This window comes from Physeter macrocephalus, chromosome 10 (assembly GCF_002837175.3).
Source record: "Physeter macrocephalus isolate SW-GA chromosome 10, ASM283717v5, whole genome shotgun sequence".
NCBI classification, from domain to species: domain Eukaryota; kingdom Metazoa; phylum Chordata; class Mammalia; order Artiodactyla; family Physeteridae; genus Physeter; species Physeter macrocephalus.
The window spans coordinates 50,772,109-50,791,397 of record NC_041223.1 but is presented as its reverse complement, the minus strand read 5'-3'; the positions used below and the strand labels follow the sequence as shown (position 1 = coordinate 50,791,397).

The window sequence follows — 19,289 nt, the reverse complement described above, 5'->3', positions numbered from 1 at the left end:
CCACCTGATAAAAGTGAGAATTATACCTCCTCACTGGGTTGTTTTGAAGATTACACCATACATATGCCTAGAACAGTGCCTAGCATATAATAGGTGCTCAAAAAATGGTGCTACTGTGATTATTGGTGTCACTATTAAGTCAAGAGCAATACAACCACACGGGAAGCCATTCTGCTTCTTCAGGGGACTGCTTATAGCACATCTTTATTTTAAATCAATATATGTCTTAAATTTTAGAACAATTCTAATTTTGATCACTGTATTCTATTCCACTGTTCTTTTAAACCATTCAAATGTTCCAAAAATTCCAATATTCTGTCATTTAAACCTCATCTTTCAGCCCGCTTATCATTCCCAGAAGTAACATAAAAATCCTTAGAGAGCATGATGGTAACCATACTTTTGGTTGCCATGTTCAAAACTGCAGAAATACTTAAGATTTATACCTTAAATAAACACCTGAGGATTCTAGGCAAAGTGGAAGCCATAGTCTATACACTACATTTATGTACTCTTTTTTTACAAAATATTATACATATCTCAATTTACTTCATTCAGCTCTCTGCTCCCTTCACTCTCCCTTACAACCCTATTTAAAGTAGTGGCCCCTCCCATTACTTACTATATCTATGCCTTGCTTTATTTTTCTTCATAGGACTTACTGACATCTATTACATAGGTATTTATTACTTATGTATTACACAGGTATTTGTCTATTGCCTATCTCCCCAACTAGAATGTAAGCTCCACATGAACAATGATTTTGTTTTGTTCTCCACTGAATACTCAGTACTTAGCAGAGCCTGGCACTTAATAAGTGCTCAATAAATATCTATTAATGAATGAATGACTGGAGAGTTCAAGACCCTCATGTGATATATAGTCTCATCTGGTTTCTTAGAGTGCAGTTAGAAACAACAAATTAAAGGAGGAAGCTGAGAGAAGCAGCCATATAAACACTGAAAGCTGACAGAGAAAGATAGGGAAAGTTCAAAATTGCAAACACAGTAATGTAGGCCCGCAATGTAGATCATTTGTTATGTGGATAAATAATCCTATATCCTTTAATAACCAATATCTCTGTATTACAAGAAACTGCAATAACAGAAGGTCTTCATAATAAGTCAATTCATCAGTTTAACTGAGCATCTATACATGTAAGGCTTTGGTAGGAGCTAGGGGAATCTTTATTACTAAGAAAAGGTTAAATTGTATTCTGTGTACTTTGTTTAAGGAAGCAAAGTCTCCTTAAATACAGTTTAAGAACTGTGAATTTTAAAACTATTTCCATGGAAAGTAATTAAAACACAAATTTTACTTTTAAAGGGAAAAGATATAATTTTTGGGGAAAGACATGTAAATGGAATCTCTCAATTCCCAATGAAGTCAGATGAAGAAATCATTACCACATTTGACAAGTTTAAAAATTAACTTAATTTTTCTTTTTAAGAAAAAATTCATTATTGACCTATAGATCATTAGGCTTGCAACAGCCTATCCTCGTCTCTGTTAGAAGTGTGTAAGATTTTTAAAATAGATTAGTGCACCCCTCTGTTCAGCATAATTTCTAACAATACTGGTAAAGTTACACTTAACCCAATACCCATTTCTCTCTTTAAATCATAAGCTATTCAGAAATACTACGTAGTTGAAAACCTTGACAAAGGTCTTTCTCAACTGCAAGATTTATGTATACTAAGTCAGAGCTTCTCAAATGTAAAGGTGCATATCAGTCATCCAGGGATTTTGTTAAAATGATTCAGTAGATTTGGGGTAGGCCTCATATTCTGCATTTCTAAAAAGCTCTCAAGATGATGCTGACACTACTGGTCCACAGATCACACTTTTGAGTATCAAGGCACTAAAGACTATATGACCTCAAAAATTACTAAGTCACTTTGGAGAAGAATATTGAAATAAATGAAAAATCAAAATTCTGATTAAGTCTTACCAAATGTTTTACAACAACATATTGAATGCATAATTGCAAAGCTAAGTTAAAATTGGCTTTGCTTATTTTTCTTAGTTCTTATCTTCATAAAACCTAATGTATTCTATCATAAGTTTAAGAGTATACTATATCAGCTTCCATCAACATATTATTTCCTCAATTAAGTTTTCAAAGTGTATTTGTTACTTAGCTATCTCACTCAGAATCAACTATGACCCCTGTCTCAGAATCAACTATGTCCCCTTTCTCAGAATTATCAATAAATCGAAGTATCTTCTTTCAAAATACCGTACTAAGCAGCCTGGTCTAAAGCTATTTAATTAACAGAGTGCTTTATTACTAAGGCTTACAGTTTATATCACAACTGGATATACCTAAACTACCCAACTTTTATATAGTGTTTTATAGTTTACAAATGCCTTCTATTATATTATTTAATCCTCACAACAACTCTTCAAGGTAGTTTTTATCATTTACATTTCATAAATAAAGAAACTTATCAGAAGTAAAATGGTCCAAGAGTACATAATAAGTGAAAGTACTAAGAATTAAATCCAGTCTTCTGATTTAAATACAGTCAACTCCTGATTAATTTCTACGTAACTGCAGGAGGAAATATAGATAACTGAAAATAGCCATTAAAATCAAAACTACAGTTTATTCAAGGAGAGTTATTATACCATGGCTTGTCATATGAAAAGAAAGAAGCAACCTAAACATCTAACAGTGAGGAATAAGTGAAATAAATTTCGGTTTACCTATACAATGAAATACTATGCAGTTTTTAAAAATACATATGATTACTTTCAGGTTCCACTCCAACACGTAAAGAGCTTGGAAGCCATCATTCTTTCTCTCATAACGAAACGAAAGCTGAACGAACTGAAAACCAATGGACTTTTCTTAGATCCATCAGAAACTGAAGTCACAGGACAAAGTGCCACCCAAGAAACTAGAGAGAACGTTGAATCCAGAGATTATAGATTAGCTAACTGAAGCAGAAGCCACAGGAGCCAGGAATTGGTATGAACACTTAAATGGTAACTTCAACAAGTTGCTGGACACTGACTGTGGACTAGTTTGAAAGTTTAAAACTCCTGGGGGGGGTCTCCTCTAAGGAAGTGTGGGCTGCTATACTTTCCTGGGCTTTATGCCCCACAAGGTTATCATAGTGAGGATCAGAAAAAAATCACCTCCTGTTTGGCCAGAGGAGGGGGAAAGTAACCATTCTGAAATAAGTCCAGAGAGTTCTCCACAACAAAAGCCTATTCAGCAAAGGAAAAGACTTTGCCAGAGCTTTATCCAACTTGGGAAAAAGAAAATTACCCAATTCCTGCCCACTCTAGCCTTACTGACATACCTACAGAAAGGAGAGCGGAAGCTGAGAAGCACTTGTGAAGGCTCAGGGGCACAGACCCTGCAAAAGACTGATATCTTACCATAGGGTTACAGACCACTTCCCATCCCCTACACCTTACCACCACATGAATAGGGCTCCTATACAATAACAGAATTATGGCTGGAAAAAAAAATGCAAGGCTCTAACTCTATTTAAGAAGGTGTTTCTAGGGAAATCCAAAGACAACAAGGGAAACAAAAACAAGGACACTAAAGGAAATTGAAACCCCTGACACCTACTGCTACAGCAAACAGTAATCACAGCCTAATTCCCAGTCAGATAAATACAAAAAAAAAAATTATAAGTCATACTAAAAGGAAAGAAAAAGCATAGTCAGAAGAGTCAAAGCAAGCATTAGAACCACACTCAGATATAGCAGACATTTTATGATATCAGACTGGGAATTTAAAATCACTATGATTACTAAGGGCTCTAATGGAAAAAGTGGACAACATGCAAAAGCAGATGGATAATGTAAGCAGAGAGATGGAAACTCTAAGAGCCAGTCAAAAAGAAATATTAGAAATAAAAAACACTGCAACAGAAATGAAGAATGCCTTTGATAGGATCATCAGTAAACTGGACACAAATGAGAAAAGAATCAGTGCACTTGAAGAAGTATCAACAGAAACTTCCCAAACTAAAATGCAAAGAGAGAAGAGAATGAGAAAACAGAACAGAATAGCCCAGAACTGTGAGACAATTAAAGAAGGTGTAACATATGTATAATGGAAATACCAGAAAGAGAAGAGAGAAAAGAGTAGAATAAATACTTGAAGTAATAATGCCTGAGAACATTCCAAAATTAATGACAGGAGCCAAACCATAAATCCATGAAGCTTAGACTACACCAAGAATGAAAAACCAAAAACTCTACACCTAGGCATATAATATTCAAACCGCAGAAAACTAAAAGATAAAGAGAAAATACTGAAAAAGCCAGAGGAAAAACACTTACGAATAGAGGAACAATGATAAGAATTACACTGACATCTTGTCAGTAACCACGAACAAGAGAGTGGAGTGAAATATTTAAAGTGTTGAAAGAAAAACCACCAACCTAGAGAAATTACCCTTCAAAGTGAAGAAGTAATGACGTTTTTGGACAAGTGAAAACTGAGGGAATCTGTCACTAGAAGACATGCCTTGAAAGAAAAGATAAAAGAAGTTCAGAGAGAAGGAAAACAATATAGATCAGAATCTTGGATCTACATGAAGAAAGGAAGAGCAACAGAGAATGAATAAATGTAAAATAATTTTTTTTAAATTTCTCTTTGATTTTAATAGACAACTGTTTTGTTCAAAGTAATAACAGCCACAAAGTATTGGGTAATTATAGTATATGCATAAATTAAATGAATGGCAGCAATGATATAAGGAATGGATGGAGGAATTGGGAATATTCTGGGGTTTTTTTTGTTTTTACTTTTTTTTGGCCGTGCAGCAAGGCATGCGGGATCTTAGTTCCCCGACCAGGGATCAGACTCGTGGCCCCTGCAGTGGAAGCATGGAGTCTTAACCACTAGACCATCAGGGAAGTCCCTGGAATATTCTGTTATAAGATACCTGTGCTACTTGTGAAGCAGCATAATGTTATGTGAAAGTGGACTCAGATCAGTTGTAAATGTACATTGCAAACTCTAGGGCACTAAAAACATTTTTAAAAGAAATATAATTGATATGCGAGGGAAGGAGAGAAAAATGAAACCATATAAAATGCTTAATTAAAGCCAAAGAAGGCTGAAAAAGACCAAAGTATTTAAAAAAAGAACAAATGTAATGAATACAAAAGTTACAAATATGGTAGATAGTTATCCAACTGTATCAATAACCATTTTAAATGTGAATGGTTCAAATACAGCAATTAAAAGACAGAACATCTGAGTGCACTAGAAAAAAAAAAAAAGACCCAACTATATGCTGTCTACAAGAAACCCACTTTAAATATAAAGACACAATTTCAGAGAATGCAGACACTTCTGAGCAGAAGAATATCCCAGGGATAAAGAAGGGCATTACATAATGACAGGGGTATAAATTCTCCAAGAAGACGTAACAATCCTTAATGTATATACCTAACAACAGAGCACCAAAATATGTGAAGCAAAATCTGACAGAACTGCAAGGAGAAATACAGATGGATTCACTATTACAGAGACTTGAACACCTCTCTATCAGTAACTGACAGATCCAACAGGCAGAAAATTAATAAGGATAGGGTTGAACTGAACAGAAACATCAGTCAACTGGATCTAATTGACATTTATATAGTACTTCACCCAACAACAAAGAACACACATTCTTCTCAGGCTCACGCAGACCATTCACCAAGACAGACCATATTCTGGGCTGTAAAACACCCTCCCCCCCAAAAGAACAGACATCATACAATGTATACACTCAGACCACAATGGAATTAAACTAGAAAGTAATACCAGAAAGGTAGCTGGGAAATCCCCAAATATTTGAAGATTAAATAAGACACTTCTAAATAACATATGGGTCAAAGAAGTCTCAGATAAATTTTTGAATATTGTGAAGTAAATGAAAATTAAAATACCACTCATCAAAATGTGTGAGATCTATCAAATGCTTAAAGGGAAATTTATAACACTGACTGCATATATTAGGAAAGAAGAAAGATCTAAAATCAATCTCAGCTTCCACCCTAGGAAACTAGAGAAAGAAGAGCAGTATAAGCCTAAAGTAATCAGAAGAATTTTTTTTAAATAGAGCAGAAATCAATGAAATTGAAAATGGAAAATCAACAGAGAAAACCAATGAAACCAAAAGAGGGTTCTTTGAAAATATCAACAAAATTGATAAATTTCTAGCCATGTATTATGATGTATCACACAAAGCTTTTATTTTGGTTTTAAAAATAAATGACTGCTAGTTTTCTTCTCCAACTAAAATATAAAATGCTTCTCATATTCCTCCCATTTTGCTTAACCTTTCCACAATTCTCTGGCTTTATCTCGAGCACATTTATGTTACAAAAATTTACCAAAAAACAAACAAACAAAACCCAGATATAAGACAATATATGTCTTATCAAAGAATGGAAAACAAAAAAGCTTACTTTTGTAGCATAACATGAAAACATAACAGACTTCACATTTTTCAGTAGAGGAATCAAATGAGTTAATCCATTCCCTGACACACAAGCTTTTTCTTTCTCTTTTTCTTTTCAAATGAGTTAGTCGTTATAGAAAGGCTAACTTTTTAGAGTAGACCTGAGTAACTGTTACTCAACAGAAAAGAACACCAGGAAGCTTTACCATTGCAAAACATACCCCAAATAAAGCACTGCTGCCATCATCATCCAACAGGTGTCATCACACCCAACACCCACCTCCTTAGAATCCCTTTAGAATCATTAATTTAAGGAGTGGTGGCTTGGCAGCATATGGTTATAGGAAAAAATGGGACTTTGAAATCTCTATTCAAGTTCAACCTCTACCATTTTTATTAGCGTTGTGACCTTGTACAAGTTACTTAAACTATGCGAGGACTCAATTAGTTGGTTGCCAAGCACCAAAAATATCATTCCAACTAGTTTGTGTAAAAAAGAACAACTTATAACAAAGATACTAAGGTGCCTCTCGCAACCCAATCTCAGGACCATGGACAAAGACACTTGAACACAACCAAGACTGTATCTACTTCTCTTCTTGTTCTTTCTTCAAGATGCCCCTGCTTATCTACTTCACAGGGCAAGAAACAAGGCCATTAACAGTTTCTCAGTTTTGTGTCTTATAGCTTCAGCCACTGGAGAGAAAACAAATTATTCCACCCTCTGGGCACTTAGGACCCAGGAAAAACTGAGTAGCCTGGCTCAGCGTGAGCGTCTAGAACTGGACCAATAAACTACAGAAATGGGCAGAATTGTGATTGGCTTCCGTGGCCCCCTCTAAGCCAGAGCGATCTTTTCAAAAGACAGATCTGATTCAGGATTAACCTGGTTAAAATTCCTCATGGCCTTCCCCAATACACTTAAAGTAGAAATCCGTACCTCTCACTGAGCCAGAGCTAACGCGCCTTGCCTGGTCTGCCTCCCGTTTACCTCCAAAAGCCCTCCTGCCCACTACACAGCTCAGCTTTATCTACTCTGGCCTTTCTTTAGTCCCTTGAACCTGCCAAGCTCTTTCCCATATCAAAATTGTTTTCCACGCATTCTTTACCTTCTATTCCTTTTTCATACAGCTAATGTCCACCAATTTTTCCTCAACGAAGCTGTCCCTGATTTCCAAGGTAAACTAGGTTACCTGTTCTTGTCCTTTAGAGCACTCATCAAAATTTCTAATGATAAATGTGTGCCTTTCTCTAGTATCAGTCTCTTACCATGCTGTTTAAGAGAATCAAGACCTCTGTTTTACTCTCTTTTCTGTATCTATCTAGCACCTAGTTGGCCCTCAATAATTATGTGCTGAATGAATAATTGGCTTAGCATGGGACAATCACCACTAGATTATCCAAATGCAGATGAAGGAGAGGTAGCAGGCAGGCAGAATTACTATTATCAAGTTATTAAAATGGCTGCTTCAGCAGTAAAGGGAAGAGAGTGGTGCCCAGAGAACCTGTGCTTCTGCTGAGCAGGATGAACTTGTTTAATTCAGTTAACCCCCTTCTTCCATAAAATCCTCATAAGACTATGATATCAAATAAGTAAGACAATAAATACAACAGTACCTATACAGTAGCTTGCACGCAGAGCAAGCATGCAATGGTACTTCTTTTCCTCTTAGGAGACCATGTTACCCTGTTACCTATTATTCTTGAATATTATTAACCTCTAAATAAGAACTTAATTAAAAACCTACAAAATACTCCAGTGTATATGACAAACACAGCTGTGTTTCATAACCCCTTTTCTCACAGCATCTTTATCTTACCACCTTCCTAAGAGAATTATTTACCTGCTCTTCCGTCGTAATTATATCAGCTCAAACATCCATTTAGCTTAAAGAACAAGTACTAGAAACACAAAAATGAATGAGAGCAAAACAAAAAACCAACCAAAACAACAACAACAAAACTGCCCTGTCCTCAAGGAGGACTTTCTCCCTGTCTCCCTCTGCCTCCAACCACCCCATCACTGTACTCTTGCCCGGCCCAAAGATCCACAGCACCCCAGGCAAGGCTGCCAGATTTAGCAAATAAAAATACAGGATACCCCGTACATTATCTGTCAACCCTATTCTCAGGTCATATTCCATCTCTTTACCTTCATACACCCACTCCACAACTTTAGTTACAATATTTTGCCTTCTAAAAAAATTTCTCTGGAGATACACTGCATATGATCTTTCTCCAAAGTATGAAAATAAAATCTACCTTGACTTTACCTACAGGCTGTCAGTAAAAAACTCAAAAAGGGAAAGCAAAGAAAATCATCTTAATTCAGTTTCTTGGTGGTGCTGGGAGTTAAAAAAAAAAAAAAGAATAAAAACAAAGCAAACAAAACAGCAACCGTAACAACAAAAAAAAATTCCTTAAAAAACCTAAAAAGTCTTGCTCCCACGAATAGGCATGTGAGAAAAAGAGTAAGACTATAATCTTTCCAGAGGTAGATCCAGAAAGGAGAAATTTTCTGACAGGAAGTATATAAGCAGTAACATTAGAAAGGGAAAATGAACTCTCAGTAAAAAGGGTTACACTTAGCTTTGAAACGCCTTTGAATGTTATTTGTAACCAAAAGGAACCTCAGAGATCATCTACTTCAACCTTCTCAATTTATAAATGAGAAAACCAAAGACCTTAAGAGGTAAAATGACTTGTCCAACGTTACAAAACAGATCTTGGCTCCTTCCAATTTCTCATTCTCTGACCTCTTGCCCCAGATGATGTAAGGTTGCACCACTCACTGAACTGAGGAAAATCTTCATGTCCAGTGGGTGTCAGAGGACAAGTTCCTAATAACCTTGTTATGTCTAACACAAGAGAAATGTATTCCTAGCATTTCAAGGTAGATTCTGAATTGATTTTCCCACAGAAAGATTGTTGTACACATTATTTTTAATATAGGTATAGGTATTATGCCTATAGGTATTTTCAATATAGTATTTATATTAACTAATAATACAATTTTACAACTCTCTAATAGTATTAGTCTACTCCTAAAATTCAAGTATATTATGGGTTAAATTTGGTGAGTTGTCTGCAAATCTAACCAAGCATATTGTTTCTGAGAATGTAAGTTCCAAGTTCTAAACCATTTAACAAGTTTTAAAATATAATCAATCCTATTGTAAGTTAGGAACTACCACTACACAAAGATTCAACATTATAAACTGAATGTGATAAACTAAAAACACAAGATTCTTCATTTTATAAAAAAGCTCCACCCTAGAGGTCACTTATTCTTAAAATTAGGTACTCAGGCACATTTAGCACAGGATATACTCTACATACATTTTTAAATTAATATTTTACTGGAAAAATGAAATAAGTCAAAAAGAATCAAACACATATCTATACTCATCTAATTTAGGAAAAAAAAAAACCTTTAATGTACATTTTCATGAAATGACCTGTAAGAAATAAGAAGAAAATTATTATCATTTCATAAATGAAAGGTTGACAATGTATGCATTATACAGTATCTAGTGCTAGTTCAAAAAATGTGTGGGTAAAGGAATTATGCCTGAACAGGTAAATGAAGTTCAAACAACTTCCAAATACATTTTTTTTCTTTTCTCTTGAGATAAAGCTACAAGCTTTATGAATTAAAAATTTATTTGGGGCTTCCCTGGTGGCACAGTGGTTGAGAGTCCGCCTGCCGATGCAGGGGACGCGGGTTTGTGCCCCGGTCCGGGAGGATCCCGCATGCCGCAGAGCGGCCGGGCCCGTGAGCCGTGGCCGCTGAGCCTGCGCGTCCGGAGCCTGTGCTCCGCAGCGGGAGAGGCCACAACAGTGAGAGGCCCGCGTACCGCGCAAAAAAAAAAAAAAAAAAAAAAAAAAAAAAAAAAAAAAAAAATTATTTGATAGATCTTTTAAAAAATGTCTACATGGTATATTAAATCCATGGATAGTCTTCATTCATTCATTTTATTTGTCCAATAAAAAATTAAACCTATACTATTTGCTAAACACTAGGGTAGCAATTTCAGATTTATGACAATAAGCATTGGGTCAGTTCCTGTCCTCAAGGAGCTTAGAAAAACCTTGAGTAAACTGTATTTATCCAAGTAATAATGACAGCTAAATTTTAGTTGGTCATTTAAGAAAACATTAAAAATGTCATCAAATTAATTTTCAAAAACATAAACTATACAATAGTAACTTTAAAGACATTTGAATAGTCTTATTTATATGAAGTTTCCCCACAAAGTAACTAAAAGCACTGTTTTGGTAAAAGTAATAATAATATATTTTAATTGTAGTTTTTGCTATGAAAATTAACTGAGTTAATCCCACGATAAGAAAATCAAAAGCTACTAGCTACTGTAATAATGAAACTCAAGCACTTGGAAATACCTTAAAATATTCTGACAATAAAGCAAAATGTAAAATTAAATATAGTATTATATTTATACACCATCTCTGAATATATAAATGGTTATTTACAAACCTGAATAATAAACAAAGTAGCTCCATATCACACCTCACAAATGATCAACGTATTTTCAATGTATTACAAAGTCAATGTATTATATTACACTACAAAAATCAATGTATTACAAATTCAAAATGTATTTTGAATGGTGTCATCTGCAAATTTTTCAATGAAAAAGGCCTTAATGTTTTCTGGAGATTTTCTTTTTCACAAACTTAATTCAATATTCTACTTGTTTACTACCAAGTCATATAACTTTTTCATGAATATTAACTATACCTATATTTACAACTACATATATGTATTAACTATAATACCTATTAAATTTGCAATTATTAAAAACTTGATAGATGAGAAACATTCTTCCATTTAGAGCCATATGTCTCCAAAGCAAAATTAAATGTAAATCATCCATTCTAACATGCCACAGAAAATCCTAATGACATTTTTCACTGTATTTTACACTGAAATATTTTCATCGTTCATTAGCTAAGATATTCTTTGAAAGGGTCATGAAAACATATTTACTTAATTTATGCATTTGTTTAATTTATGCACTAAATTTATTTAGTGGCAAAATGGCTTTATTTCCATTTACATATAAAGAAACCAAGACAAGGTGTCCATTTTGTAAACTGCAAGGTCATTTCCTAACAAGCAACTGATCCTACACCATCAAGTTATATTATATGTGCGCCACTTCCAAGTGCCATAAAACAATTACTGTACCTTAAAACAACTGCCTCTGCAATGTCTATGTGCAATTCCGTTTTACCAAGAGGGTTATGGCAACAATCTTAAACAAGAAAAGGGGGAAAGGGAGGATCACAAAAAGAAAAATAAAACACTTATTTTTGGTCGTGAATCGTTTATTTTTAAATAGTGGGATGTAAACAGTTTTTAACATAATAAACAAATAACCAACAGTTGTTTCTTCCATGTTCAAAAAATATTTCATCTTTCAGGTAGATCATGCAAAATTGTAGCCTACCCATCCTTGTAGACAGAAGTTGGAAAAATGAGAAGAAATTCTATAACAAGTAATTAAATACATGATATTACAAAGAAAAGAACTGAATAAAAAGTAAAATTTAGATAAATTTAGGAAATGTTATGGCAGTTAAAACCCCATCTTAAACATTAAATGCTTCCTTTCTTTCAATCGGAGGCTAGAATTGGCAATCAAATATTCCGCTATTGAAAAATAAAGCAATACAAAACTTTCCTTATTCAAAACTTGAGAAATTTTATATCAAATATTGAACATTAAAAAATACACTTTTCCTAACAGAAACTTAGAGCATAAGGGAAAAAAACTGTTCCTGAGAGTTCAAAGACTGAGACTGAATCTGTAATTATGATACAGTCCTACCAACAATTAGGAAAATGAAAGTTATCTCCTATACAAATTAAATTTAAGAACATTAGACGGGTTGAATAACCAATAAATCAATTACATCAATTACCGGACAGGAATAAGACTTAGCTAATACTTGGATCTAACACCAACAACAAAAAAACAAAAAAAACTATATATAATCCTAGGCACACTTTACATAGAAAAGGACAGAATTAGACTGAGTCGTATTCAAGTATCTAGTCTCTCTGGGGATTAGTTAATCGGCTATAGGACAGGTTATGAATGTTCAGGTCAGATGTGCTTTCTTTTCACCATTATTCCAGTTCATCATCCGCAAGTGCAAGAGAAGGCGTCAGAGTACCGAAGCTAGGGGGCATGCTACAGCAAGGGGAAAAGAAAAATGGGAAAGGTGCAATGGATGCTGCAGAGTTGAATAATTATCCGGGTGGCACAATGGGCGAGTCCTGCTGACATCGGAGCTGGGTGAGCAGCTCCCTAACTCTGCTCAAGGCACCCCCCCTCCCCATAGCCGGCATCGGAGGCTAGAACCGCGCTTGGCCTCTTCTTCTAGCGAAGAAAGAGATCCCGGCACTCGCTTTACCGTTATGTTGTCTCTTTAGACACAGACGCGCGGCGCAAACACGCAAACGCACCAGCTGGCTTTACAGAGCCTCGGGCACGTATCTCGAGCGGGGCTTCTCCGGCACCGGGTGCCGCAGCCTCCCCCAGAGCGAGAAGGCACAGGGGCGGGCCGCGGAGGCAGGGGCTCTCAGGCGGTGGCACCTAAGTAAGACCCGCAGTCTCCCCGCCTAGAGCAGCCTCGGGGCGGTCCCCGCAACCGAGCCCCAGGTGCGCCCGCCGGCCGCCGTGTCCCTGGGTACCCAGCCGGGCCGGCGGTCTGGCTGCCGAAGCTCTGGAAACCCGCGAATGGGGGTGGGGGCCGTCGCGGGGTAGGCGCGCCCATCCTCGCAACCTTTGCTGGGCTAGTGCTCCACGCACACCTCTCTCCGTTCTGGCCAGTGAGGAAGAGTTCCTCTCCCGGCACCCTGTCCCCACCCCCCCAAAAAAAAACAATTCCTAAGAGACTCGCGCTCACCGAGGAATCTTGAGGGGCTCTAGCCTTACCCCTTCTTCATGCTTCGGCGGTGGCCGCCGGTCCCTCTCAGCTCCCGGGACTCCACCTAGAGCCTCCAGGATTGTCAGGCTCCCGGGTGGAACCCGCTGTGGGCAGCGGCCGAGGCACCGGGCCACAAGGAACGCCGCCTGCGACGCCCGCCGGTCACCGGACACACCGTGTGCTCGACGCGCGAGCGAACAACACCGCGAGCCGCCGCCGCCCCCCCGCCCCGCAGCTGCCCCCTCCCAGAGCGCGACTCTCCACAACCGGGCGCGAAGACCCGCGCCTGACGCAGGGGGAACCGCAGGACTCTCGCCACCTAATCCCCCATCTCTCCCACCAGGAGCTATTCCCCGCCACTCAAGGTCTTCCCACTTATGATTCTCACTTTCCTCTTCAGCTCCCAGTGCCCAGGTGCATCTGTGGTGGGAAACTCAGCCCCCACCCACTCACCCAGCAGTGGGGGAATGAATATCTCTCTTCCCCCCCGCTTTCCTGAGGCTTTATGGTATTGCCCAATCCTCAGTTTGGGGGAGGGGGACGGAGAGAACAGTGCTTGGCCAGGGAATGAGGAAAGATGATAGCCAATTGAATGAACCTACCATTCAGGGGCGGGGTCAAAGAGGGGCCTGCCCACCCCGCCCCCTTTCTCTAAACTACAGTTCCCATCGTGCCTCTCCCTCTTCACGCCGCGCGGCACGCCGGAAGCGTAGCACTTCGAGGCCTCAAGGTATTTCGGAACTCGTAGTCTTTAATCTAGCCGCAAAGGTCCCGAAAGTTATAAGCTATTATAATTCTATTTCCCTAGGTAAATGTTTCCAAATTCCAAGTCCTGTTGTTCTTATTCTAATACTAATTAATCGATTGTAATGATTGTTTTAAAATATAAACGATTTCGTAGGAAAGGAGCTAAATAATGGGTGTCATGGCAATCTGTCAGGACCTGAAGCTACTCCTTCTTCCGCCAGGGCCTGGTCTCCGCAGAGTGTCTGTTGCCGTCATGTCGGCTGCGATTGCATCTCTGGCTGCTTCGTATGGTTCGGGTTCAGGGTCCGAATCGGACTCGGACAGTGAGGGTGGACGGTGTTCGCTGCCAGCCGCGGACTCCCTTATGCACTTGACTAAATCGTCTTCAGATAAGTCCTCTCTGGCAGTGGCGGTGGACTCCGCTCCGGAGGTGGCAGTTAAGGTAAGCGTTTTGGCCACTAGTGCGGGGCTGGAATTGTCGGTTTCTGCTCCAGAATCCGACAGTCACTTGTTAGGCCCCGGGTTACCTCGTCCTCAGTCCTGAAAGGTAAGTGGCTAACGCTTGGATCTCTTCTTCTCCCTATATGCATCTTCCTCGGGAGAATCTGGGAACTGGAAGTTCAGGACAGCCCTCCACTCCCTGCTCTCGCCTCCCACCTTCAGAAAGCAAGCGGGAAGAGGGGGTGAAATTTGAATTTATGGATTAGGATGTGGCCTGGATGGAGTAGGTGTAACAGAACATAAACAAAGCTAAATCAGGACTTCCCAAACTAGAGTATGTGCCCTCACTTGAAGTGAGCTGTGGCCTGGCTTTGTTTTGTTTTTGAAGTCAGAACTAAATTCTGATCCCGGCTCCACCACTTGTTTGAACTTGGGCAAGTTATACAACGTCCTCAGTTTCCTCACCTGTACAATGGAGATATAATTTTAAAAGGACCTATCTATATGAGAGGACTATTGTGACGGTTAAATGAAATGATACAAATAAAGCTTGCAGCAGAGATCCTGGTATCTAATAAAAGTGCATATATAAGTTAAGACAGTGAGAAAAGGCCTTGGACTTAAGAAACAGTGTGCATGATCCCAATTGAGGAAAGTGATAGAGGGAAAAATTGGGTTATATAGTTCCTTTAACAAATATTTATTGAACACATGTTACTTGCCAGGAACTGTTCTAAGGGCTGAAGACACAGAGGCAAACAAGCCAGACATCTTTGACATCATGATTGCATACATTTTAGTGGAAGAGGCAGCCAATAAAATATGAGCAAATAAAGTGGTTACAGGTTGAATTGAGTACTGTAAAGGAAAAAAATAGAATTCCGTGAAATAGAGTTCAGTGATAAAGAATAAGTTAGGAGTATGACTTCTGTAGATTGGTCAGGGAAGTCCTCTTGCAAAAGCAGCTTTGAGGAACAGGAAGAAGCCAGCCAAGTGCACGATAAGGCAAGAGTTTCCCAGCAAAAGGAGACAGCAAGCCTTCAGATGGCAAAGAGCTTAGTGTGTTTGAAGAACCGAGGAAAGGTCTGTGTGTCTAGAGCTGGAGAAGAGCATCCACCAGTTGGTAGTATAGGCCCAGTAGAGCCCAATGGGGGTGATCAGGAGCTGAAGATGTGGTGAGGGGAGGCAGTGTGCTAAAATTCCTTTGTATTTAAGATGTTTCCCAGTCTAGTGATAGTGATATACCTAAGTCTTTTGCAGGCTTTTAGTGAGCTATTCATGGATTTTACTTTTTACTAATGTATATCGAGTATGAAAGAATGCTTAGGATCCTCCTACTTTTATAACAAAACAAACTCCCCCAACTTACACCCCTCCTCTAGCGGCCTCCTGAGTCTTCATTCTTTTCACAGCTCAGCTTTTTGGAGCTCTCTCACTTTATCTCATTTTCTCCTCAACTCAATGCAGCCTTGCCCTAGCCTCTTGGGAAACTTACTCTCCCTGAGTAATGTCACTGGCCTTCCAGTTGTCAAGTTCTGTCATCTGAGTTGAATATTTGCATCAAGTGACACTATTAAATAGTTCTTTTTTGAAACTTTCTCTCTTTTTGGCTTCCATGGGGCCATCCTCAGTCTTCTGATCCCCTGTTCTTCTGCCCTCCCTTTCAATATTAGTGTTTCCTGAGACTCTGTCCTTAGTCCCCCTTTGCACCCCTCATACTCTCCAGGCCTTCAACCTGCAGTGCTCCTGATGACTTACAGGTGAATACTGTGAAGTGGTTCGCACAGGCTCTGGAATCAAGACTGCCAGGATTCAAATCCTACCTCTAGCAGTTACCCAGATGGTGACCTTGGATAAATTAAGTGCTCTGTGTCTAATTTTTTTCTCATCTGTGAAGTAGGGATAACACTAGTAACTATCTCATGGAGTTCAAGACTTGTCATAAAGCATGTGCCAGGCACACTATCCTTATCCAATTCTAAACTCCTTGCTAGCTTCAGAACTATTGCCCTCTCTCCCGGGATAGCTCTCAGGCACCTCCAATCCAATGTGCTAAAAAATTGACATTTTCTTTCCCTCGGCATCTGCTTCACCTGTTTTTCCCATTTGGATTAATGATCCCACAACCCACCCATTAGTCCAAGCCAAGAACAGAGGGGTCTTCCTTTTCTCTTCCTTCTTCCTCAGCCCCTGAAGCTAGTCATTCAGTTGGTTCTAACATTTCTGCTTCATTAATTTCTCTCAAATCAACTCCTTCCTCTCCATTTTTACTGACACAGCCTTACTTCATATCTTCCTTACTTCTCTCAGGAGTCATTCTTGACTTTTCTTTCTTTCTGAACCCCTGCTATTGGGTAATGGGTCCGGTTCATTACCAGGACCCATTACCCAATAGTACCAATGATGTTTATCAAATCTCTCCTCTTTTGCTGCCACTGTTCAGATTCTTACAATTTTTCTTCAAGACAATTATAATAACCTTCTAACTGGTCTTTCTACTTCCTCTATTCTTGTCTCCCAGTTCCATACCCCCTTTTCCCTTCACAATGCACTCAGAGTGGTCTTTCTAAATTCCAGTGTTATTGTATCACTTCCTTGCCCCAAGACACCCTATTGCCTGCTGGGTAATTTCTGAGTTCCTTATGAGACCTACCATTCTCCCATGCTGAACTCTCTACAAAGCACCCAAAGCCTATTTTCTTTTTTTTCTCTCAAGATTTTGCCCACACTAGTCTCTGCATGGAGATCCCTTGCCTCATGCCTCCCCTCATCCCACCCCCCAAAACTCTACTGTCCTTCAGTCTCAGTGCACATATTTCCTCCTCTGTCTACCTTAGCCCCCTTTCCACATCTCAGTTATAGCACTTGCCACATTGCTGTGATTTGTTAATATTTTTCTTTCCCCTGGACCAGACCCTGGAGACCAGAGATTGTTGTGTATATTTGTTTTCATGTCTCCAATGCCTAGTACACAAGATTAAGAGAAATACATTAGGTGAGAAAATGAATGAAAGAGTAAGTGAAAACCAAAGTCTTGAAAAAGCATGTTATGTTGAGATTCAAAGTACATTGATTGGGTGGGAGTGAGGGGAAGTCTCTAAAACTCAGTTCAATCACTTCAAGTTATAAGTAAGATAATCCAGGAGGAAAGACTGAATAGGTATCAGAGGTCCATTAGAAGTAGAGCTGGGGCTAAACCCCGCAGTGATCTGGTTTCTGTGATGAGAGAGTAAGGGATATTGATCATCGCTAGTTTGTTAATATGCTTTTAAAAAAGCTTATACCCAGTAAATTTAATGACAGAAAAATGTCCAGGGGAGAAGATGTGAAGCATACAAATAAGTTCATCTGTATTTGTCAAATTGTATTGTGACTAATAGCAAGCATTCTGGCAAAGTATGAACTTATGTAATGTTTTTAATCCATATCACTGAACACTAATGAGATTTCACGTACCTTATAGGTGATTTGATTTTATTTTTTGAAGTTACTATTGGGTTGTCTTTTTCCTTTTGATCTGTAGGAGATCCTTATATATTCTGGATACTATCCTTCGTCAATTATGTGTTGCAAATTTGTGGCTTGTTATGGATTGTGGTTCATTTTCCTTGTTGGAGAAATTCTTCCTTTTCCCAAAGGATCATAAAAATATCCTCCCATTTTGTCTTTTGAAAGCACTGTATTTTTGCTTTTTCCATTTAAGTCATGACTCCACCTGGAATTAAGTTTTGTGTATGGTGTGAACATTTTTAATAATATAGCTCTATCTTTGGTAGGGTTGTTCTACCTCCCCCACCCCCACCCCACCTCCATCTCTTTTTGTTGTTATTCAAGAATGTCTTGGCTATTCTTGTCCCCTGTAATTCTGTATACGGTTTAGAATTAACCTGTAAATTCTGCTAACACCCAGGTGGGATTTTGTTTGGAGTTGGGTTGACTCCTAGATCAATTTGAAGACAGTGTTATATCTGTTCATTCATTTAGGTCTTCTTTAGGTTTTTAATTTCTTTGAAAGTTTATAATTTTCTCTATCAATATCTTGAACAGTTTTGTTGCAGATATTTCTAGGTGCATCTTAGTTTTATGCTTTTATAATAATAAATTGTGTTATTTTTTCCATTATTTAATTTTTTGACTGATCTTACTACTTACATAATGGTACCAGCTGCAAACATGACAGTATTTTTTTCTTCCTTTCAGTCCTTTTTCCTTTTCTTTTTTTTTTCTTGCCTTGCCATGCTTGGTAAGATCTCCAGAAAGATCAAAAATAAAAAGAGTGGAAAAGAATATATCAGGCAAATTCCAAGAAAAAGAAAATGGCATTGGTTGTATTAGGGTCAATAAAATAGACTTTAAAACAGAAAAAGGATCACTTCATAATGATACAAGGCTCAGTTCACAGAGAGGTACATAACAATTTTAAATTTATATGCACCTAATAATGTAAGTGCAAAATATTTAAGCAAAAGTTTTTATAACTACGAGAGAAATTGACAAATCTACAATTACAGCAGAAGATTTTAATATACTTCTTTCAATAATTGATAGAATAAGCAAAACAATATCAATGATGACACAGAAAATTCAAACAACAAAATTAGCAAACTGTATCTGAAGGGTATAAAGGACATGGCACTCAATGCAGAAAACTGTTTTCAAGCAGTAATAAAACTTTTCCTTTTTTTCCTCCCCCCCTCCCCACCCCTCCCCCTCCCC

General features: G+C 38.3%; 2 protein-coding genes across 5 annotated transcripts in view; one reads left to right on the top strand and one right to left on the bottom strand.

The window, feature by feature from the left end:
* The window catches only part of WASF1 (WASP family member 1), a 296,489-nt gene extending 282,723 nt beyond the window's left edge, over positions 1 to 13,766 (bottom strand). For 2 of the 4 annotated variants that reach the window (XM_028494551.2, XM_028494555.2), the window contains exon 1: positions 13,365 to 13,543. The gene's annotated coding sequence lies outside the window, so the exon portion shown is untranslated. Of the gene's footprint in view, positions 1 to 11,637; positions 11,662 to 13,364 lie in introns of those variants that run through there. The other 2 variants (XM_024115540.3, XM_028494554.2) reach the window with 2 other exon arrangements.
* Positions 13,767 to 14,234: 468 nt separating this feature from the next.
* CDC40 (cell division cycle 40) overlaps positions 14,235 to 19,289 on the top strand; it is a 56,618-nt gene continuing 51,563 nt past the window's right edge. The window contains exon 1 of the mRNA XM_007122118.4: positions 14,235 to 14,574. Coding sequence (XP_007122180.2) covers positions 14,302 to 14,574 — 273 coding nt within the window. The 5' untranslated portion in view covers positions 14,235 to 14,301. The remainder of the gene's footprint in view (positions 14,575 to 19,289) is intronic.